Source organism: Strongylocentrotus purpuratus, unplaced genomic scaffold (genome assembly GCF_000002235.5).
Source record: "Strongylocentrotus purpuratus isolate Spur 01 unplaced genomic scaffold, Spur_5.0 spur5_scaffold_2, whole genome shotgun sequence".
Taxonomy (NCBI): Eukaryota; Metazoa; Echinodermata; class Echinoidea; order Camarodonta; family Strongylocentrotidae; genus Strongylocentrotus; species Strongylocentrotus purpuratus.
In genome coordinates this window covers 26,484,279-26,505,014 of record NW_022145605.1, presented here as the reverse complement: position 1 = coordinate 26,505,014, position 20,736 = coordinate 26,484,279, and the positions used below count along the sequence as shown (strand labels likewise).

The 20,736-nt window shown below is 38.7% G+C and overlaps 1 protein-coding gene across 1 annotated transcript in view; it reads left to right on the top strand.

Moving 5' to 3' along the window:
- Window positions 1-1,750: 1,750 nt before the first annotated feature.
- The window catches only part of LOC594670 (adenosine receptor A2a-like), a 100,531-nt gene continuing 81,545 nt past the window's right edge, over window positions 1,751-20,736 (top strand). Inside the window, exon 1 of the mRNA XM_794103.4 lies at window positions 1,751-3,176. Coding sequence (XP_799196.2) covers window positions 2,604-3,176 — 573 coding nt within the window. The 5' untranslated portion in view covers window positions 1,751-2,603. The remainder of the gene's footprint in view (window positions 3,177-20,736) is intronic.

Genomic DNA, 20,736 nt, shown 5'->3' with positions numbered 1-20,736 from the left:
CAGCATGAAACATCTTAAATGTATTATGGCCATCAATCAAAGATTCTAGTGGGGAAGTACACAATGTAAAGAGCATTGGACCTAGTACAGATCCTTGCGGCACTCCCCGGGTGGGTACATTTCTTGTCGACCGATCATTTCTCATGCTGTCCTATGACAAGTATGAATGCATGCACCAATTAATTGCTTGGCCACATATTCCAAATCTCATTGATAAACGTTTAAACAAAATAACAATGTTTAATGGTATCAAAGGCCGAAGAAAAATCTAACAAAACAAGAAAAACCTCTTCTTGGTCACTGTGATAACAAGGTCACATAAAATGTGAGATTTATTCTTCAATGACCTGGCAATACATAGATCAAATCTCACGCAATCCTTGTTCGGCGTTGCAGGTGAGGAAGACTGTTCTTTTTGCCGTTGTTGGCGGCGTCGACACCTTTCACCATTTCGACGTTGATGACGACATATTCCAAGATGATTAATAGTTGGCCAAAGAGACTGTGTTACTCGAAATTGTTAAGAGAGTTGAGGCTATACAATGTATAATTATCATACTTGATCTTGTTTGATAGGCTAGTACAACTTCCCCTAGTACTAGCCACAGTGGATTCGGGGGATTCGTGATCAATGGAAGGGACTGGATTAGGGTAAATGTCCCCACATTCTATCAATCGCAATTGAAAGGTACATGAACAGGCGTCCGTCGGGTAATATAATATTCGTTTTCCAACATATACATTTGGAGAGGACCTAGCATGTAAAGTTGTGAACGTTTTTACATGCAATTAAGTTCTAGTTTCTTTATTACAACAGGAAAGGGAAACTAAGGCTAAAAACAAACAAAAATTAACAGCATACGAATGAAGGCCATTGAGACTCAGTGGTTGAATCTGCTGTCAGCAAATTAAACATTTAGATCAAATAATGATTGGACATAAAAATGCAATTACAGTATGAGGAAGTCTAAACTGAAGTTCAAATAATCACAGAAACCAACACTTGATATTATCAACTGAAACCAGTCCAGTAGAATCAGTACAACATAATAAATAAGATATTACAAACTTACAGTACAGTAATAACTAGGGTAAAGATGAGAAAGCTAGATACCTGGATCAGCTCTTACGCGCTCCACCGAAAAACACAGATTCATAAAGTATCGTTAAGGGTTGCACCCGCACCCCTTCCTCCTCCTTCAACACTTGAAGTGTATATCCTTTCAAAAGCTGGCTACGCCAATACTTATTCTATTATACAAATTGCCCTCAATATGCCCTAAGCATACCAGCTATATAATTTTATTCTGGCCCTCAACTTGACCCCCCCCCCCCTCCCCCCCCCCAAAAAAAGTTAAAATCCCGATACCGCCACTGCTATACAAGCGGGTTGAACAGTGTGACTTCCTGCTTCCATTGCAACCGCAATTCATTTGAAGGTGTTATAAATAGGCCAGAATACATTGCGTCAGACGATCTGTGGAATTGGCGGGAAACAAACACCATACTTTTTTCAGGAGTACCATTCCACGTGACGAGTGGTTTCGTCTGACCAAAAAAAAAATCGGTTTCTACCTGTTAACTTTCCAAGCAACCGACGACTCCTAAACATCCCTTATTAAACGCGGCGGTCACGCATAATACGCTGAACACACAGCTTAGCTGTCGTCAAAAGCACACACACACATGCCCGTGCACGCTCATACGGTTTGTGGGAAGTGTATTGGATGAATATCTTGTTATTTCAACTCAACTACGGCCGCGTTCGTCGCATCGTCATCAAGAAAAAGTCTTCGCTCTTACTCGTCCCGGCTGCCAGAAAGAGAAGAAGAAAAAAATCAAATCAGCAAAACGAACTGATCAAACATCTTTCACGCGTGCACAGATGAGCAGCCTCAGCTCAGCAGCGATCCATGTGGAATATTTTCAATTTTGGCAACAGACCGAGATGAATGATTTTTTCCTCTCTACGAACTTCACATCTTCTTCGGACCCAAGAAGAGGAGGCACAGGTTTGCTCGCAGTGGAATACTTTTTGTGCTTAATTTTGGAGCCTTACTTGAACCCGATCGATGGAAATTGTTTGTCTTCGGTTGCTGATTAAAGCTGGGCCGTGCAAAATATGAAATTGCATCGGAGGTCAGATTTTTTCCTCTTTTGCAATTTGCAATTCTTTGGGTCATTCTGTATCTACACAATATCCTAGCGTTGGTGAAATCTGGAGAGTAATTTTTTGAAGAATTTACATCTGCACTTCGGTTGATACTTCGGTACATTTTTCATTGCACTACAAACATTGCAGTCGTTTTTTTCGTCTTGAATTCGTTAGGATAAAAGCAAGATAATATAATTTGTTCCGTGAATTTAATGAGTTCATCGATTGAAATATCTTCATTTAAAATATCTCCGTAAAGAGAAGAAACGGAATTATTTTCTTCAAGCAGAATAATTGTATTTTTTAAAACAAGGTAAAAAATAACGAACACCCGAAAAGGAACTGTTAAGAATGGAATGATACGCATGTTGCAAAACAAAACAATGACAATTTATTTGAACTAATTGCACACACTTCATAATCTGGAATATATTTGTCATCATAAAAAATGGAAAACGTAGCCTACATCACCTGCGAAATCTTCATCGCCGTCTTCTCCGTGATCGGCAACGGGCTCGTCCTCTACATCTACACCAGCAACACCCGTCTTCACACGGTCACCAACTACTTCATCGTGTCCCTGGCCATCGCCGATCTCCTAGTCGGACTCCTCGGCGTGCCTTTCGCCATCCTCACCAGCGAGTCGCTCCCGCATGGAAGCTTCTACGGATGCCTCATCATGCTCAACTTCCTCCTCTGGCTCTGCGGCGCGTCGACGTTCAGCCTCGTCGGCGTCTCTTTGGACCGCTACATCGCCATCTCTTACCCGCTGCGCTACAACGTCTTTGTGACGCCCATCCGCGCCGTCGTCGTCATCATCTTGTGTTGGATTATGGCCGCCATCGTCGGGTTTCTACCCGTGGTCGGATGGAACAAGGGAGAACCCGATAACGGCCAGTGCTTCTTTGTTCATATCATACACATGCATTACATGCTGTTTAACGCGGTGATGGTCATCTATATTCCGCTAGTGGTCATGTTGGTCATTTATGCCTTCATCTTCCGAGCCGTCCGAAAACAGGTAAGTCAAGATAATAATATATGCTACACATCTTTACACTCTTTAATAGTAACATAGTCTTCTGAGAGCCAGTAGGACATTAAAGGTGAAATTCAAAGAAAATCACAAATATGTCAACTAATGTATCACTAGAAACTGGTAAGCTAACAGATGGCCATCGTACAAGTTTTAGGTCAACCACATATCGGGTGTTTTATAAAAATACAAATACAACCACCTCCATAGCAGCTGGGATATACGAGAGATTCGCCGGAAAAATAACGATGTTTTTTATGACGTCACTATATGGACCAATACTGCCCAAGCAGACGACATCCCATAAAGAATGAACATAATTGCAAAGCCATTATTTGTAAAATTATAATGAGTTTAGTGTATATAAATGTAATGGCTTGTCAAACCATTCAAAAGGGGATATGACCCGATTCTGATAACTAAAATATTTTGCTTGTAAATACACAGGATAGGGGTTAATTAACAATCAAAGAAACCATACTTTCAAATTGAAACCCCCCGGAATTAAAGGACGGCATTTGTTCCTCTTGAAACGCCGAACATACCGCGGTGTTTGCAGCTGAATATACAATGGCGTCTTTATATTTTATTTACAAGCGACAGATTCCTTTATTTTTGTATCGCTGCATTTGTCATCAAAATAAAACCATACGCGGGATTTAGAGTGAGGCAATAGATTATACATTTAGCCTGACGGTAGTGAAGTAAGAGAAAGAACTCAAGAGAAGATGAAAACACACGCACTGAAAATGTGTGAGATGTCATGGGACATCGTCTGCTTGTGCAAATCATGTTCATACTGTGATTTCACACATCTCAGCAGCGGTTCGGAGAGCTCTTCAGGTGCTATGCCGGGGCTGTATTTAAGAGTTTTGTAATTTATAATAATCATTACTTCGAATGTTTCCAAGCATTGAATTTTGATAAACTTGTCGAATCAAGGTTTCAACTTTGCAATAATGAAAATAAAGTTAGTTTTTAAAACCTATGAATATCTACTTTAAGTCTATTGAAAGTGCTGTGACGTAACGCCCTACTGCAATCAATGTCACATCCGTACGTAATAGATGTGGACGATAAATTCATCCGACCCAGTCTGCATTATTCTTCCAATGTCTTTGTAACATGGAAAGAAACTGCGCTGGAGCCAGAAGGGTATTGGCTCATATCGCTCATATCATTTGCCACTGCCATAATGCCCTTCTCCCTCCAAACAGGTTTAAGAGAGGAAAGTTCAAACAAGGACCTCATTTTACGTTCGTCACGTACTTTTTTTGTAACAAGGACAAAATAGAAAAGTGGGACAGGTTACGAATATTTGTATAACAATGTTATTATATCAATTTAAGATTCTTGGAACTTATGTCGGTAATTGTTTACAACGTGTGATTGAATTACTCACTTGCTGGCAATTTGAATACATTCGCATCCGTCTGTCGATGATGTGTTATTCAAAACATCCTGGTTGTCTGTACTTTACTTCTGCGAAGAATACTTGTAACCTCCTTGACTCTCTTTTTACAGCGAAATATGGAAAGTTATTGATCCGCGCATTGAAATTCGCCCGCACGCTTGTCTAAAATTTAACTGATGGAATTTTATGATAGTTATATACGGGTAGAAAGCCTGCATATAGAGGTGTAATGTTCATTTTATCCACTGTTTTAACATTACGTCAGCGGTAGGCGTGATTTGCTCGAAGCGATAGAATACTGTTTTTATGAAAGCATTCTTGGTGTTTATGGTTGTTGTAAAGAATAGCTTGATTTAATCCAGTAATTAGGTCGGAGGGACCGACGCATTTTGGAGAGAGTTTTGAATTTTAAGACAAGGGAGATGAGACAGGATAAAGATATGCAGAAGAAATGTTAATAGAGTGAAAGAGGGAAGCGGGGAGGGACGGAGAGAAAGATATAGAGAGATAGATGTATTATATACATATATATATATATATATATATATATATATATATATGTATATACATATATATATATATATACATATATATACATATATATATATACATATATATACATATATATATATATACATATATATACATATATATATATATATATACATATATATACATATATATATATACATATATATATATATATATATATATATATACATATATATATATATTATATATATATAAAAGTGCGAGAATTCTCAACTCTGACATGACAACGGGTGTTCCAGAATATGTAGGCGTGAAGAAAATGGTCTAGGAACGTGAGACGTAGCTGTTCTTTATAAATATATATAGAGAGAGAGAGAGAGAGAGAGAGAGAGAGGGGGGGCAGGGACAGAAGAAGAGGGAGACAAATAGTTAGAGACAGATAGATAAAAAATATAGAGAAATAAAGAAAATTGGTGCTGAAGTGGGTTTAATTAGATAGCACTTGAAATCCTAGGATACTGGAGTTTGTTATAAAAAAGAATATTATTTTGTCATGAAACATAAAGACGTTTTGCTCGGAAAAAAGTGCGCAGGAAAGTATTATGCTCTTGACAAAATGATCTCGGATCATCATGATAAATATAGATAAGATACCCTTGCACTTTTTGTTTTTAATTCACCAAATAGTGTATCCGATTTGCTTCATCATCGTCATCATCATCCTCTTCATGAATAGAAATATTGTTTTCCCTTTTATTCATTAGTACTCTTTACAAGACATGCGTGCATTGCATGAAAAGGCATGCGAATGATACTGTCATTACGGTTGGAAGGCTGAAATCCTTTAATGTACTTGTATAACATGTATTACATCAGGTGAAGCAGAAAAGGGGATTTTTCTCTCAGTTACTCCAAGGGAAATCATTTCGCGGCAACCATTATCTCTTTGAAAATATTTCCTATATCCCTTCAAGATATTAGGTGTTCATACATCTGGAATATAATGCACTTCAGCTTGACTGAATCATGTGCCTTAAAGAGGTGTTGGAGAATACTCACGGTGAAAATGTCAAAACTTGTAAATCAGGCAAAATGTTGTAAAATATCACAATTTAAAACTTTTCTTAAGGTATGGTAGCGGAATATTCATTATTAGCAAAATTATAGTCATTTTCCTTTTCAAATGTGAACTGTTGAAAAGTTGTGTAAAAAATGAGGGCTTTCATTTTTTCTCATATTCAGAGAGCCACGGAGTCCTTTGATTTGAAATTGTACACATACTTTCATAATCTCATCTTAATGCTACACTGTACATATTAATTTTTTTACATAATTTTTTAAAGGCTTGCAAGAAACCTGGTAAATGATCTAGGATGATGAAAAATATGTTAAATTGAAGAAAAAAAGATACAATGGTGCGAAGAAAGTAGTAGGCAATAAAAACAGTAGCTATAATATATATATTAAATGCACTTTGTGTCACAGAACACTGTACGTTCTTGGGACGTAACGTGCTATCAATTATTTAATGTCGTCGTGTCGCGTTTCTATTTTAACGTCTAGGGAAATGTGTGTGTTTGCTTCGACAATTTTCTGAATCAGTGAACGTAGCCCTGAGATGCTAATTTACCAATTATAAGTGCTTTCACTTTTTTCTTTAAAGACATTTCTTAAAGCACCGTGCAGCATTGATCTTTGTTAATACGAACGGGAAACTCAACATTAACATTAAAAATATGAATTGCATTATCATGGTGTATTAGTTTATTCTTGTATTTACTCTTTATCTTGAGTTCATAATGAATAAAGTACAATGGCCGTTTCATATTTCTATTTTTATTTTGCTTTGGTGACTTTTTATGTTTACTTGGAAAACATCATTATGATTAATTGGTGAATAAATTTTCCTTTTTAGGTGAAACATTTGTAATCAACAGTATCACTTTTGAAGTTCAAATCTTATACTAAGAACGTTATTAAATTAATGGAAACCAGGTCTCGAAATGTATACTACTTCTTAACACGAGTAACGAAGCTCCGAAATATTAAATTACAATTTTGAAGGAGAGTTATTACTGCAAAATAATGTGAGAGACGGTCAGTGAAGCGTAAATTAGAAAAAGTACATGTATGGTGGGTAAAACATGGACAGAGGGGATGATGATTTAACTAATATTGGGGGATGAATGATGTACAAAACGACAAAGAAAGACAAAGTATGAGGAGGAGACAGGAAAAGAGCAATATTAATGATAATAAATAAGCCGGCAATACAGAACGATAGAGTTTATGCAAGAAAACAATATCAGAGCTTGTTAAATGAAAATAATGATAGCGTCAAGGGAAGTGATGTACTAAAAATGAAAGGGAAAATATCGACGAAAATAAATCAATAGAAAAAAAAATCGAGAGAGGAAAGATTTTTAAAATGAAGTGGATACAACTTGAATGATATGCGGGATGAAATCGTTTTTCATTCTCGCATTGCATACAAAAATATATAAATATTGAGCTTTCATAAGTCTAAAACTTCCTTGCACGCAGAAAAAATAATTAAGTCGATAAGTATTATACAAACACAATGAAACAATACTTAAAAGCATTTTTATATTTGTGCAAACAATAATGACAAACAAAACTACGACACGCCACTCCCTTACCCGAATATAACTCATAGAATAAAAACAGCTTCAAACAGACGGACTCAAATACGAACACAAAGACAATACTTTGAGGAAAGGCGAGCGAGAGAAGAACTTGAAAACATATCTTTATTTACGGTAATTGAACCAAACTAGAAATGGAGACAGCAATGCAAGCAGAGAGGAGCAGAAAATATTGATGAGAGGATTCCTTATTTTCTCCTAGTATCTCTGGGGTTTATATCGACCGAGTCCGTATTAGTTCATGGGATTTTCTGGCGCAGACGTGAATGCTTTAACAAATTATTAACGTTTGTAAAGAAAAAAAGAAAGTTATTTGTTGAAATATTTCTATCGAACGGTAATCTGATAGGGTAATACGAGAAGCCTCCTCAATGGTAATTGAATAAGCTCAAATAGAAGCTTCGGATAAAATTCAAGCGGATATAGGGAGGGTAAGAGGATTATTAGGCTACTAGTAAAATATAGAATACTATGTTTAGAAGAATATGGTTTCAAAAAGAAAATTGGATGAACTTAAATGAAAACATAATCTTTTACATTCATGTTGAATAAATTGTATTTTTCATAGAATTTATATTTTTAAAAGAAATGCTGACAAGGGAATAATGCTAATGTACATGTATTATAATACTTTCATTTTCTCCTATATAATGAGAGACTAACTGCGTAATCAACCATTTCTAGAATAAATTACAAAGGAAAGGGATATTAAGAAGATGAAATTATTGAGGGGCGAGCTTGACCTTTCTTCTTACGTTTCCTTTATTCCATCTCTCTCTCTCTCTCTCTCTCTCTCTCTCTCTCTCTCTCTCTCTCTCTCTCTCTCTCTGTCTCACTCTCTCCCTATCTATATTATATCTCTCTCTCCATCCTTCTTTCTCTCACTTTCTTGGTCGTGCTCTCTCCCACCAAATATGTGTGATGAGCGGAGACGATGAAGATATGCCGAGATTTCTCTGAGTAATTTAATACTGACTTCAAAGTACGCAATATTTTCTGACCCTGCTCTTGATCCAAATCATGACAATATGACTCATATTACGACGGTATGGGTGGATCGAGGGGCGAAGGGCCGTGCCCCCTCTAAGTGGAGTCGAATAAAAAGTTTAATTGTTTAGAGAGAGAGAGAGAGAGGGGGGATGTGAAAGAGATGGGGAACTTCTTTAAATTATTAGAATATTTTAATTTGTCAGCGATTTCTGTGATTTCGCATGAGGTTGATTTATGTAATTATCGAGATTTCGAGATCGTGACTATTGGGACCCCCACCCCCCTCTCCGTTTCCGCTTTTGGACGATGTTAGATCCACCCTTGAGTTAGACTGACTGTATGTTGTACCAGGCTTTATGAATTTTGAAATCAATATGGTCAAAGAGAAGAACTGTATTTAAAACAGTAGGAGTGAGGAAAGAGCTGTATTGACGCGAATAGAGGCGTACGTACCATGGGCCCATCCATTAAGGGATATTGATGTAAGTAGGTGGGGTAGGCACCGATCCTACTGGATGAATTTTAAAAGAAATCTAAGAATAGGGCCGTCGGATATGGTTGTTGAAGGGGGAAGGACAATCATGCTTTTAGATATCTGATAAATATTCTTTTTACGTTGCCTTTCCCCCTTTTTTCCCCTCCATATAACGCTTTATTTTCGCCATTTGATTAAGGGGCACGTACCCCTGAGCCCCACCTTTCCCCGTAACTACACCACAGGGTGAGAGGAAGGGGGAAACGGTTGACGTAGAATGATGAATTGGATGGCCCCAGACCCTTGCAATATTTGGTTAGATATGTACACACACCAAGTTCCCGCTGAGATTGAGAGAGATATTCATTACGCCACTTGGAGTTGTCTTCAACAGTGTGCCCCCCCCCCCCCCTCTATACACTTCCATCCTCGTTTCGGTTCTGGTCAATTTCCCGTTGCGTGAAGGCGCCATTGTAATGGCTAACCTAGGAGTACCTCCTTGGGTTAACCCACCTTCGTTCTCGAAAAGGTGACCTTCAGAATCTGAAGGCTATAGTTATAAATATAGTACTGATATATGACGTAGTGATCAGTAATGGAATAATCATAGCCTCATTCGAGGCAGTGTCGTGGTATAGCGGTTCATACACTTGTCTCTCTATCCAAGGGTTGAGGTTTCCAATACCAGGCCGGCTAACGTTCTTTGGCAAGACATTAATCTACATTTGCCACTCTCTACCCAGGTGTATAAATGGGCACCTGGCAGTCCCTGGGGTAATAATAATGACAGTGCCATCTGACAGGAAGAACAGCACCGAAGCTGATATTTCATTATGTCCCTAGAGGATAATTTTTCATATTTACAATTACAATCTTGCTTCACATTAATTTCACAAATACAACATATAAATGACAATCATAAGTACTTGATTATATACTTGTGAATTGTATTTTTTCTCACAATAAACACATATTTCGGGTTTGTCTGAATTTCGTTGTCTGAGTGGTGTCCATGAATAAACAAAATCATTATTAGTAGTATAAGAACCGATTTTTACGTTTATGGGATAAGCAGAATGCGTTAGACCATACCGTGTGAATCAAAATAAAAAAAAGTTTACACCTAGAAAATTGCTAATTATTTTTAAAATCATCTATAAACAGTAAATTATTATACCTCTTATGAAAGAGTGTTTTATCCCAAATCATTTGGTACCATTTTTGAGTGGTATGTGTTCACGCTTGGATGATTTTTAAAATAATTAGCCATTTTCTAGGTGTAAACTTTTTTTTGACTCACACTGTTTAGGTTGCAATTGGAGTTTAGGTTAAGTTTAGGATCAGGATCAGGATTAGGGTTAGGGTTTAGGAGCATCTGTTGCAGGTGTGTTGGTTGTCATCCAGATAAGTTATGAAGTCATTTGTGGGAATTGTGGTCAATTCATGACAAATATGGATTTTTAAAAAATTATTTTTTGGCAATTACGTTTTACCTTCTGCCTGGTAATATTACCTGAGAATATGTACCGGCAACCGAAGAGATTTGTTACATCAGTACTCTATCGTCAAAGCGTGAATATTAAATATGTTATATAAATACATCAATTTGTGATGATAACGATCATAATGAAGGTATAATGACGGACGTGTACTCAGGTACTGGTCATTCTGATGAAATCAACTTAGAACACGTACTTATCACTGACGGATCCGGAACGACAGGATGGGGACGGGACTGCCCTTCCCAGGCAAAATCCAATCTATTGTAACTTCATCTTTTTTTAAGAGGGGGGTAATTAGACAAAAATGTGCCCCATAATGTCTCCCTTCAGAAATTGTTGACCCAATTGGCACAATGGGCTCGTGAAGTGTGATTTGTTTGTTTGTTTGTTCGTTTTGTTTACTTGTTTGTTTGATGTCATAATTATAATCTCCGGAATTAATTTTGTCTCCCACCCTACGGCCAGAAAATCCTGGATCCGCCACCGTTACCTCTCTAGGAAAGGGCAATGTCGTTTTTTTTGTTTTTTTTTACTAATTATAAGTAGAGTATGCATTTGTTTCATTCGTAATAAAGCTAATCATTGCAATGGATGAAATAACTGCGCGATATCCCACCACAATAATTGCAAATGATGAGAGTGTATGATGATGAACACGATGGTATCTATTCAGAATCCCCTCTTTTTGCCCAGCCCCCCCCCCCTCTCACTCCCCCCCCCCCCCCTCTCTCTCTCTCTCTCTCTCTCTCTCTCTCTCTATCTCTCTCCATCTCTATATATTCCGAAATCTTCGTTCTTACTCTCCTCTCCCATCTCCTTCTCCTTTTCCATCTCTCTCTCTCTCTCTCTCTCTCTCACGTAAATTAATCGGAATAACATACCGAAGTAAAAGACGTCAACGAAATTATTCCGAGAGAAAAAGAAGAAAAAAATGGAACCCACCATAATAAGACACGATTGTTAGGTGCATCGATTGATGCCTCGGGCTTACATTAATTAATGCATTTAGCACATGACATGAAATGTATACTGATTTGTTGTTATTCCAAGACATCGAAAATATGAAGTGGTTTGCGATTGAGATTAACAGCTTCTTTTGGAATTATCAATGTTATGTACACTGGGGAAATGACAATATAACCAGCCGATGATTCATCACTGCATGTATATCATATACAAGTAATTGTTAAAACCTGCTTCAATCAGTCATACCATAGATGTATAACGGTGACAAAGATCACTATAGGCCGAATACATAAGAATACATAAGAATACATAAATAGCATTTGTACCGATAGGTGAGATTTCCGGAGAGAAAAATATGTCCCTAAAAGAACACATTATTTTTAGCAAAATGACACCAAACATAAGAAAAGGTTTACAAGAAAGATTTGTTTAAAGGGGGTGGAAGGAAAGGGGGAGAGAAACGACAAAGAGAGAAAGAGAGAGAGGGAGAGAGAGGGAGAGAGAGAGAGAGAGAGAGAGAGAAAGACACACACATACACACACACGCACACACACACACGCACGCACAGGTAGATAGAGAGAGAGAGAGAGAGAGAGAGAGAGAGAGACGGACAGACGGACATATAAAGATAAAGAGAGTTAGAGAGAGAGATAGTGATATGGAGAGATATAAACGGTAATAAAAAGCAGAAATGTTGTGGTCTGGTGGATTATCTAGTGGATCACAAGATACGTGTTTCGAGTCCCTCAAGCATCACTAACGTCCTTTGGCAAGACATCAAATTTTTATCATTCTGCCACTCTCAACACAGGTGAGGTAACATGGGTAACTGACAGGAAAAACACCAGAACCCTGTACGTGATAAAAGCCAGGCAATAGCCAAGATGATACATGGGTGCCAAAATTGTCAAGTCTGACGGACGTGAGAGCTTTACATGCACCCGCTATTAACCCATTATTAAGGCACCAATTGATAATAATCCGGCGCATATGGGGAGAGAATAATATACTCGATTATATTTTTATTCGCAATAATTCCTGGACGCTCAAAAAAAACTATACTAATTATTTTCCGCAATTACGAGTATGATGATGATGGCTCCAGCAGATTTATCAATTAGTTACGAAAATGATGTGCAGACTGCAGACAACGCCAAGTACATCAACATAAAGAGGCCTGCCTGGATAGATATCCCATACCACAAAAGCTATCGCGCAACATTTATGTCTCGAGCTATAAAGTAATGACTGGGACGTTAAAATGCTAATGATAGTGCTAATTACGATAATATAATTATGATAACAAAGCATTACTTAATAGATAACTTCATGTAAAAAGTCAATTGAATTTCCCTCGAATAATAAGCAACGGAGAGTGATCCGGAGAGTGATCCGAAATTTGCTCCTGGACCATATTGTATAGGACTTTATTTCGTCAGAGATATAGTGTTAGAGTTAGGGTCGCAGTTGGGTTTTATATTAAGTTTATGGCTAGTGTTAGAGTTAGGGTTAAGTCAAGTTTTGGGTCCAAGGTTAAAGTTAATAATTCGGCTAGTTTAGGAAATTAATGCAGAGCCATTCTAGCGATAGCAAGTGTCGCACAACTGTGTGACCAGGGTGGGATAGAAGGGGGTTCGTGAAACCAACCCTCTCTCTCTCTCTCTTTTCATCAAATACCATAGCCAAAGCAGAACAGAAAGGTAATATAATGAAGGTAGAACAAAAGCGGTATTAGGGATGTGAGAAGAAGATGACTATACGCCCCACTTCCTCTTGACGAACCTCTACTGGACAGTCGTTCAGCCTCCTCACATAATTATCATCCACCTAATAATATTACTCCCCCTCCCCCGAATGGACCCACATAATTATATTTTCGTGTGGGTTAAAACTGCAGAAGGGAAAATAAAAGGTTGTGCCCTTCAACGATCACAGACTAATATAAGGTAAATTATTCAAATATCACACCAAGGTTTTGGTCAATGTCGATTAATATGTCTCAAAAGGCCTCAAAAGTAATTGCTTGAAAATTATATCATAGCCCATTACATCTTCGTCATTTTCACTTCCATCGCCATCAAACCAATTATTCTTATTTGTTTTTGTTTTTGTTTTTGTTTTTGTTTTTATTTTTGTTTTTTGTTTATTTTCCTTTAAGTATTTGTATTAAGTTTTCGACTGATACTTTGTAATTATTTATTTTGTAAATTTGTAATATTATGTATATTTTGTATATTGTAAACTGGCCCCATGGAAGACCAGCAGCAACAATTATAGTTGCAGCTGAATATGGGCAACCAGCCGTATATTTGTATTTGTATCTGATTTTTTTTATTATACGGAAATAAAAACAACAACAACCAATTATTCTTATGTCAGCGATATGTGATCTTCAGGCACGACATACATTTCATATGATTGAGAGCGACTAAAATGTCGCCAAATCATCCATTTGTATTTTACCTCGCGGCTAACCATCTTCTCCAGTTCTCACATCCTCCTTTCAACCAAATTATTCCTGAATTTTGAGGCAAAACATATTATTCCTGAATTTGGAAGTATAGATATATGGCACTTAGACGAATTCAACGCTTATCAAAACCGAGCAATGGCCGATTGCATTGCACTATTTCAAAACCAAAGTTCGCATGATATTGGACAAATAAATACATTTTCTTCTTCTAACGATGGTGTGCCTCATGATTTATATTGGTTTTGATTTCGCTTCATCCATCCAAGAGTTCATTTTTGATTTTGCCAATTTTTCGGTTGTGCATTGATATAACTCGGTTGATTGTTTGTTTCTTGTAGATGCGACTACGTAGTCTGCCGAGAAAATACAGGTTTTTTTTTGTATAGTTCGTCTAGTGCAGGATTATAAGGAAGAGCCGTATGACGTTTAGGATAAATAGTGAATTGCACAGCGCATAAACCATTCGCACGTCGGGAATTAGAGCCTTTTTCCCAGGACATGATAATTTTATTAACACCTGAGGTGGCCACCTTAAACGGTTTTTTGGCGTCTCATTCACCCCCCCCCCCCCCATCCATAATTAACCAGACACCTATCCTATATAAGATGAAACAAAGAATGTCCCTTTTTAGTCAGTATAATGTTTTGTTAACCTAAATTGATTTTGATTTCATACCAAAACCCTACATTTTTGGTTGTGCATTGATATAGCTCGGTTGATTGTTTGTTTTCTTGTTAAACAAAGGTGCGACTGCGTAGTCTGCCGAGAAAATAGAGTTTGTTTTTTTATAGAACTTTCGTCTAGTGCAGGATATTAGGCAGAGTCGTATGACGTTTAGGATAAATAGTGACGTGCACTGCGCGTAAACCCGGCGCATGCCTGGAAGAGCCTTTTTTCAGGCACATAATAATTTTAGTATCACCTCTTAGGTTTTTGGCGTCTCATTCGCCCCCCTCCCATCCATAATTAAACAGACACCTATCCTATACCAATGGAAGATGAAACTACAGAATATTACTTGTTAGTCAGTATCATTTTTGTTTAACCTAAATTGGTTTTGATTTCATACCAATGTCCCGTTTTACTTGTGAACTCTGATGACCGCACTCAGGTATATGTGGTCGGTTCGTGATAAGCATTAATTAGTCATAAAAACATTCAATACTGATATGCGGCGATAACATGGTTACCGAGAAATCGGGAAACGAAACATTCAAAATTGTCTGTGTCAAGACGGGGTTCTGATTCTCTCTACGTCATAATGAAAATGTGTGGCATGTGGAGGAAATCAAGGATTTGTTTACAATCCCTCCTTTTTGTGTGTGCATACAGTCTTTCAAAGGTTACAAATCCCAAAGGAAACTTCATTCCAAAACAGGAAATAAGAATCCTCTTCACATAACTGCTCCGTAGTTCATATTCGGAACGGTATGTGGCGAATTAGGACAAGCGGTTTGAGGCAATATTTTGTATTGCCCCCCCCCCCTCTCTCTCTCTCTCTCTCTCTCTCTCTCTCTCTCTCTCTCTTTCTTTCTCTCTGTCCCTCTCTCTCACTTCTCAACTTCTCAATTTCTACCCCCATTACTCTCACGTGTTTGAGGTAATCCCTTTTATCTCTAAATAGAGAGAAAGAACATTATCTAATCGCCAGTTGAAAGGTGCACAGAGTCTTTTTGAAATAAAATCTTTTCGGCTAGAATAAATGAGTTCAAGAATCCTTTAATTAAAAAAGGAGCATTCTGTCAATGAGAGCACAACTAATTTAGAGGGCTATAAATTAGTCGTTGGATTTTATTCTTTTCAATCTGGAAAATTGTATATGATTTTTATTTCTTTCACATGCAATAAAATAAGACAAAAACATGACAAGATCCTGTTCTATTCAATTGCATTGAAGTCCTTTGTTGTGTTAATGTACAATAACAATTGTGCATATTTACGTGAAATATAGGTATGTTGTCATTTTAACCAATACTGTATTCAGACAAGCCTAAGTCAAACCCGACTCTTCTATGGCCATCCTCTACTCTCCGAAATTGACGCGATTCTCACCGCTGACAGCCGCTCGCAGAAAGCCATCGCGATATCAATCGATACTATCAATTCGATACACCGCCTCTTTAGGTGTCGCGAGTGTTTTCTTTTCCCGCTCATTTTATCCAAATTGCTCATTTTCGAAACGGTGCAATGTTCACTGCTGTAATGACCCCATTTTCTTAATCGATAAGCCTCGAGGGAAATTCCATTTGAGAACGTTTGCGATATCCAAGTACTTTCTGAGGAAAGGAATTCATCTCAATCTTAACCTTTTTCGACACTGTACCTTTTCGACGTGTTGCCGATGGCAACCAAGTGCTTGTATCAGGAGGGACCAATTGTTGTGAAACATCACTTTGCGATTGAAAGGGGTTGTCTAAGTGATAAAGATGTGACATTCAAAGAGATATGTAGTTATATAAAGAACAGCTAGAGGCCAAAAGGGACCGGGAAACACAGAAAGAGATAATGAGAGATATAATAAGAAAGAAAGATAGAAGGGAAGGGAGGGGTGAGGGGGAGGGGTGAGGAGAGTAAAAGGGGGAGGGTTAAGGATAATGATGATGAGAGTGACTGAGATAGAAAAAAACAACAGGATGATCAGATCAAAGCATATCATCATGTTTCAGTGGCGGATCCAGGGGGGGCCCGGGCCCCCCCCCCCTTGAGAAAAAATCATGTAAAATCACGTGATTTTTACCTTTTTTGGGGGTTGGACCCCCCCCCCCCCTGGCGCTCAAGGGGGGGGGGGGTGCAAATTGAAATTTTTTTGAGGATCAAAAAAAAAAAAAAATGTGCTAACTACCCCCCCCCCCCCCCCCCCCCCCCCCCCCGCCCCCACTGAGCGAATTTTTGGCCGGCGCGTTTTTCAAATTTTCGGGAGCAAAAAAAAAAAAAAAAAAAATTGTGCTCTGTACCCCCCCCCCCATCCCCCCCCCCCCCCCCCCCCCCCACTGAGCGACTTTTCGGCCGGCGCGATTTTCAAATTTTCGGTAGCAAAAAAAAATAAAAAGTTGGGCCCCCTCCCCTAAGAAATCCTGGATCCGCGCCTGTCATGTTTGATAATTCCGTTATGAAACTGTCAACATTTCATTGAAACATTGTAAACAAGTAATTATGATGCAGCCAATATGACCAGGGCCTCTTTAATAAAAGTGAGTGCATCTTTAAAAATTGAGATGATACTGAGGATGATAATAGAAGAGATGCTGTGGTCTAGTGGATGTGTCACACGGCTGTATATCATACGGTACGGGGTTCAAATCCCAGCCCGGAACTAACCTCCTTTGGCAAGACGATGCCACTCTCCACCCAGGTGTTAAATGGGTGCCCAGTAGGATGCGAACGTTAATGTAGTCTGCTCAGCATGGTGAGCGTCTATAAAAAGGCGCCTGGCTGGAATCCCCCCACCCCCCCCCCCCTCCAGGGAGTGAAGAATGTGCATACATTGTGTGCGGGCAAGCCTAAATCTGATGACCGAGGCAATAATATATATATTTGTAAAGTGTTTAGAGACATTGTCGATGTATTATGTGCTATATAAAAGGCATGTGCATTTTGTTAACACAAAACCGTAGTAATATACAGCCTATATTCATGGCCATCTATACACATGGTTTCGTCATATCAGAGGCACATGGTGCGTTGTCGAGAAAGACAATAACATACTTTGAAAAAAATATTTTGTAGTTTATTTATATGGGTTTGCGTGATCAATTATTTAGAGATGTTTTTTGCCCTTCCACCCCACCTCTATCTCCTTCTCTATTTCTCTCTATCTCTCTCTCTATCTCTCTCTCCGTGTGTCTCTATCTCTTTCTTTCTTTTTCTTCTTCTTCTTCTCTTCTTCTTCTTCTTCTTCTTCTTCTTCTTCTTCTTCTTCCTCTTCTTCTTCTTCTTCGTCTTCTTCGTCCACTTCTTCTGTTAAACATGTACGAATACATTGTATTATTATGTAATGCAATGTCATTGCGACTTCATCAAAACCCTCATTTTCTCAGTAAATTTCTTCTGCTTCCTCTATATGTTAACATCTTATTAAGATGTAAACATTGATTCTGACATCGAACTGATGTACGAGAAGGAAATTCATTTATTTTTATATTTTATATTTTTGTTGATTTTCGAGAAAAAATTTATATGCGATATTGCGACCCGTTGCGAAGGGAAGTTGCCCGAACTCTGTATGTCGATGACTCTAGGTGAACGGGGTGATGCATGGGGCCGCATAATGAATTCACACGTAAGTGTCTATTGAAAGATGACATCGAGAAGATGGGAAACATGGACAAAAAATTCGAAGTGATATTGGAACCTCTCTTAGCACCCTAGAACACGAGCCTTGTGACGCGAAGATCGGTCATTCCCATTGACGGAGAAGATATGGACAGATAGAAGGAAAGAAGAGATGTAGTGATGGGGAAATACATAGGGTAGGGGAGAGGGGAGAGAGAGAGGGGGGGGGGGGGAAAGGAGATATACACAGAGAGAGAAATAGATGAGAGTCATTACGAGAGGGCGTGGGAAGGGGTTGGGAGAGAGAGAGAGGAAGCCGGTGAGAGCAGTTGAGACGTTCAGGAGAGGAATGAGACAACATAAATGTAGTGTTTTATTATGTTTTCATATAAGCCTTCAAAATATTAGCTTTTTTTTGTTGAATTTTTGGGGATACGATGATCATTCATCTAAATCTCAATCGAGATGGGGAGTGCGCTGACGAAGGCTTCCGAAGATATCAAACTGAACAAGATGGGTTGATAATTCGTATGCCGTCATGAACCTGAGGCGTCCTTGCGATTCCGTCATTCCCTACGCTAATCAGGCCAATGAATACATTAGCCCATAAGTCAATACTTCAACGCACTGTTTTCATTGTTAATTTTGATTTAGATTTTTGTTGTTGCTGTTGTTGTTGTTGTTTTTTGTACACAAAATACACTCCCACGTGGAGCACCAAAGACAGCATCGTCTTGAACAGACTTAGGGTGGTTTACCTGTAAGCGGAGAGAGGATATGGGATATCCCAGACAGATAGGATGTGCTCTGGTTGGTCGGGCAGTTTGTCATCCCCGGGGTAGGCGTATAAGGCCACAGATGAGATGTTGTTCTGTATAGCTACAGTCTCCAGGCTCGTATCCGGGTTTCTGGGATGAGGGGCACAATGCAGACCTCCACAAAATGTCTGACAAACATGCAGTTATTACATCTTATTACATCACATCTTCATGTACCATTTTGCAAGTTTTGAGTCGAAGGTTTGAAAGAGGGGTAGATTGATTGTCTAGAGATACGCCACGTTGGTTTTTTTTTTTGTAAAGGGGCACAGGAGGGTGCCGCCCCGCCTATATTCGGCACCAGTGCATCTATCACACCTTCGCGTAATTGAAACGCCTGGCGGTTTCATGATAAATCACGTAGAAACAGAATGGCGTGGATTTACGCGACTCACCAGCAGATCTTTGCATTTTTAGGGAACGGGTAGAGAAAAACGTCGATAAGAAACACGCTGCGAGTTGAACTCATATAAATGTATACAGATAGTGTTGGATAAAGGAGGGAAAGAGAAACAGAGGAAAAGAGAGACAGACGGACAGACAGGCAGAAAGAGAGAGACAGAGACCAGAGAGAGGGACACATACAGACAGACAGACAGAGAATGGGGCGTAAATGGATTAGTTTAATATGGACTTTGCTAAAATGTCGAAAAATACTTAAAATAAAGCCAAATCTATATAGATTGTGTCAATATGCCAGTTGGCCTATTCTAACAACATGCATAAGCCCATAATCGGCATAAAGATAGGTCTTGATCCAGGAAAGAGAACGGGGCGTTACTGGGGGGGGGGGGGATCGAGTGTCGGGTGTTAACCCATCCAATTGTGTGTGTGTGGGGGGGGGGGAGGGGGGCGGGGTAATAGCCCGTCAGCGAACATTACTTTTTTGTTAAACGGTGACCATTTTCGGAAAATTCCAAAATCGTTACCATTGTCGGTATTCTTTGTTTACATCTCGATGATCTTCTGTTTGCTTGTTTGCTCCCTTGCTTGGTTGTTTGTTTGTTTGCTAGCTTGGCCTTTCCCCCATCAAATGCTGTTTGTGGCTTTTCATCTATCTTTTGGATGGCTACAAATTTGACCCTGCATCCGCCCCTCCCCCGGCCATTCTGAACGGTCAATCGGTGACTCTGCAAGAGAGAAAGAGATAGACAGAGATTAATTGTGACGGATTAGCCTTCAGTAAGTACTCTATTACCCCCAGCTAAGCCTCTATCTTGAGAGGATCATCTATTAGAAGTCGAGATGAAGGGGACAGCCGATCCTCTGACCGAGTGGTCTACTCGAGACTTTCCAAAATAATTAAACTTGTCTGGGTTAATGCGGTCGCATTCCTGTTACATGCTAGATTTTACAGGAAATCGCTGATTTACCCTTCTGAATATTAATACTTAGATTTGCAATAATTAAAGTTTGTGCATATTCTAGGAGAAACTCATCATTTACATCATATTATCATTAGTAGTATTATCATT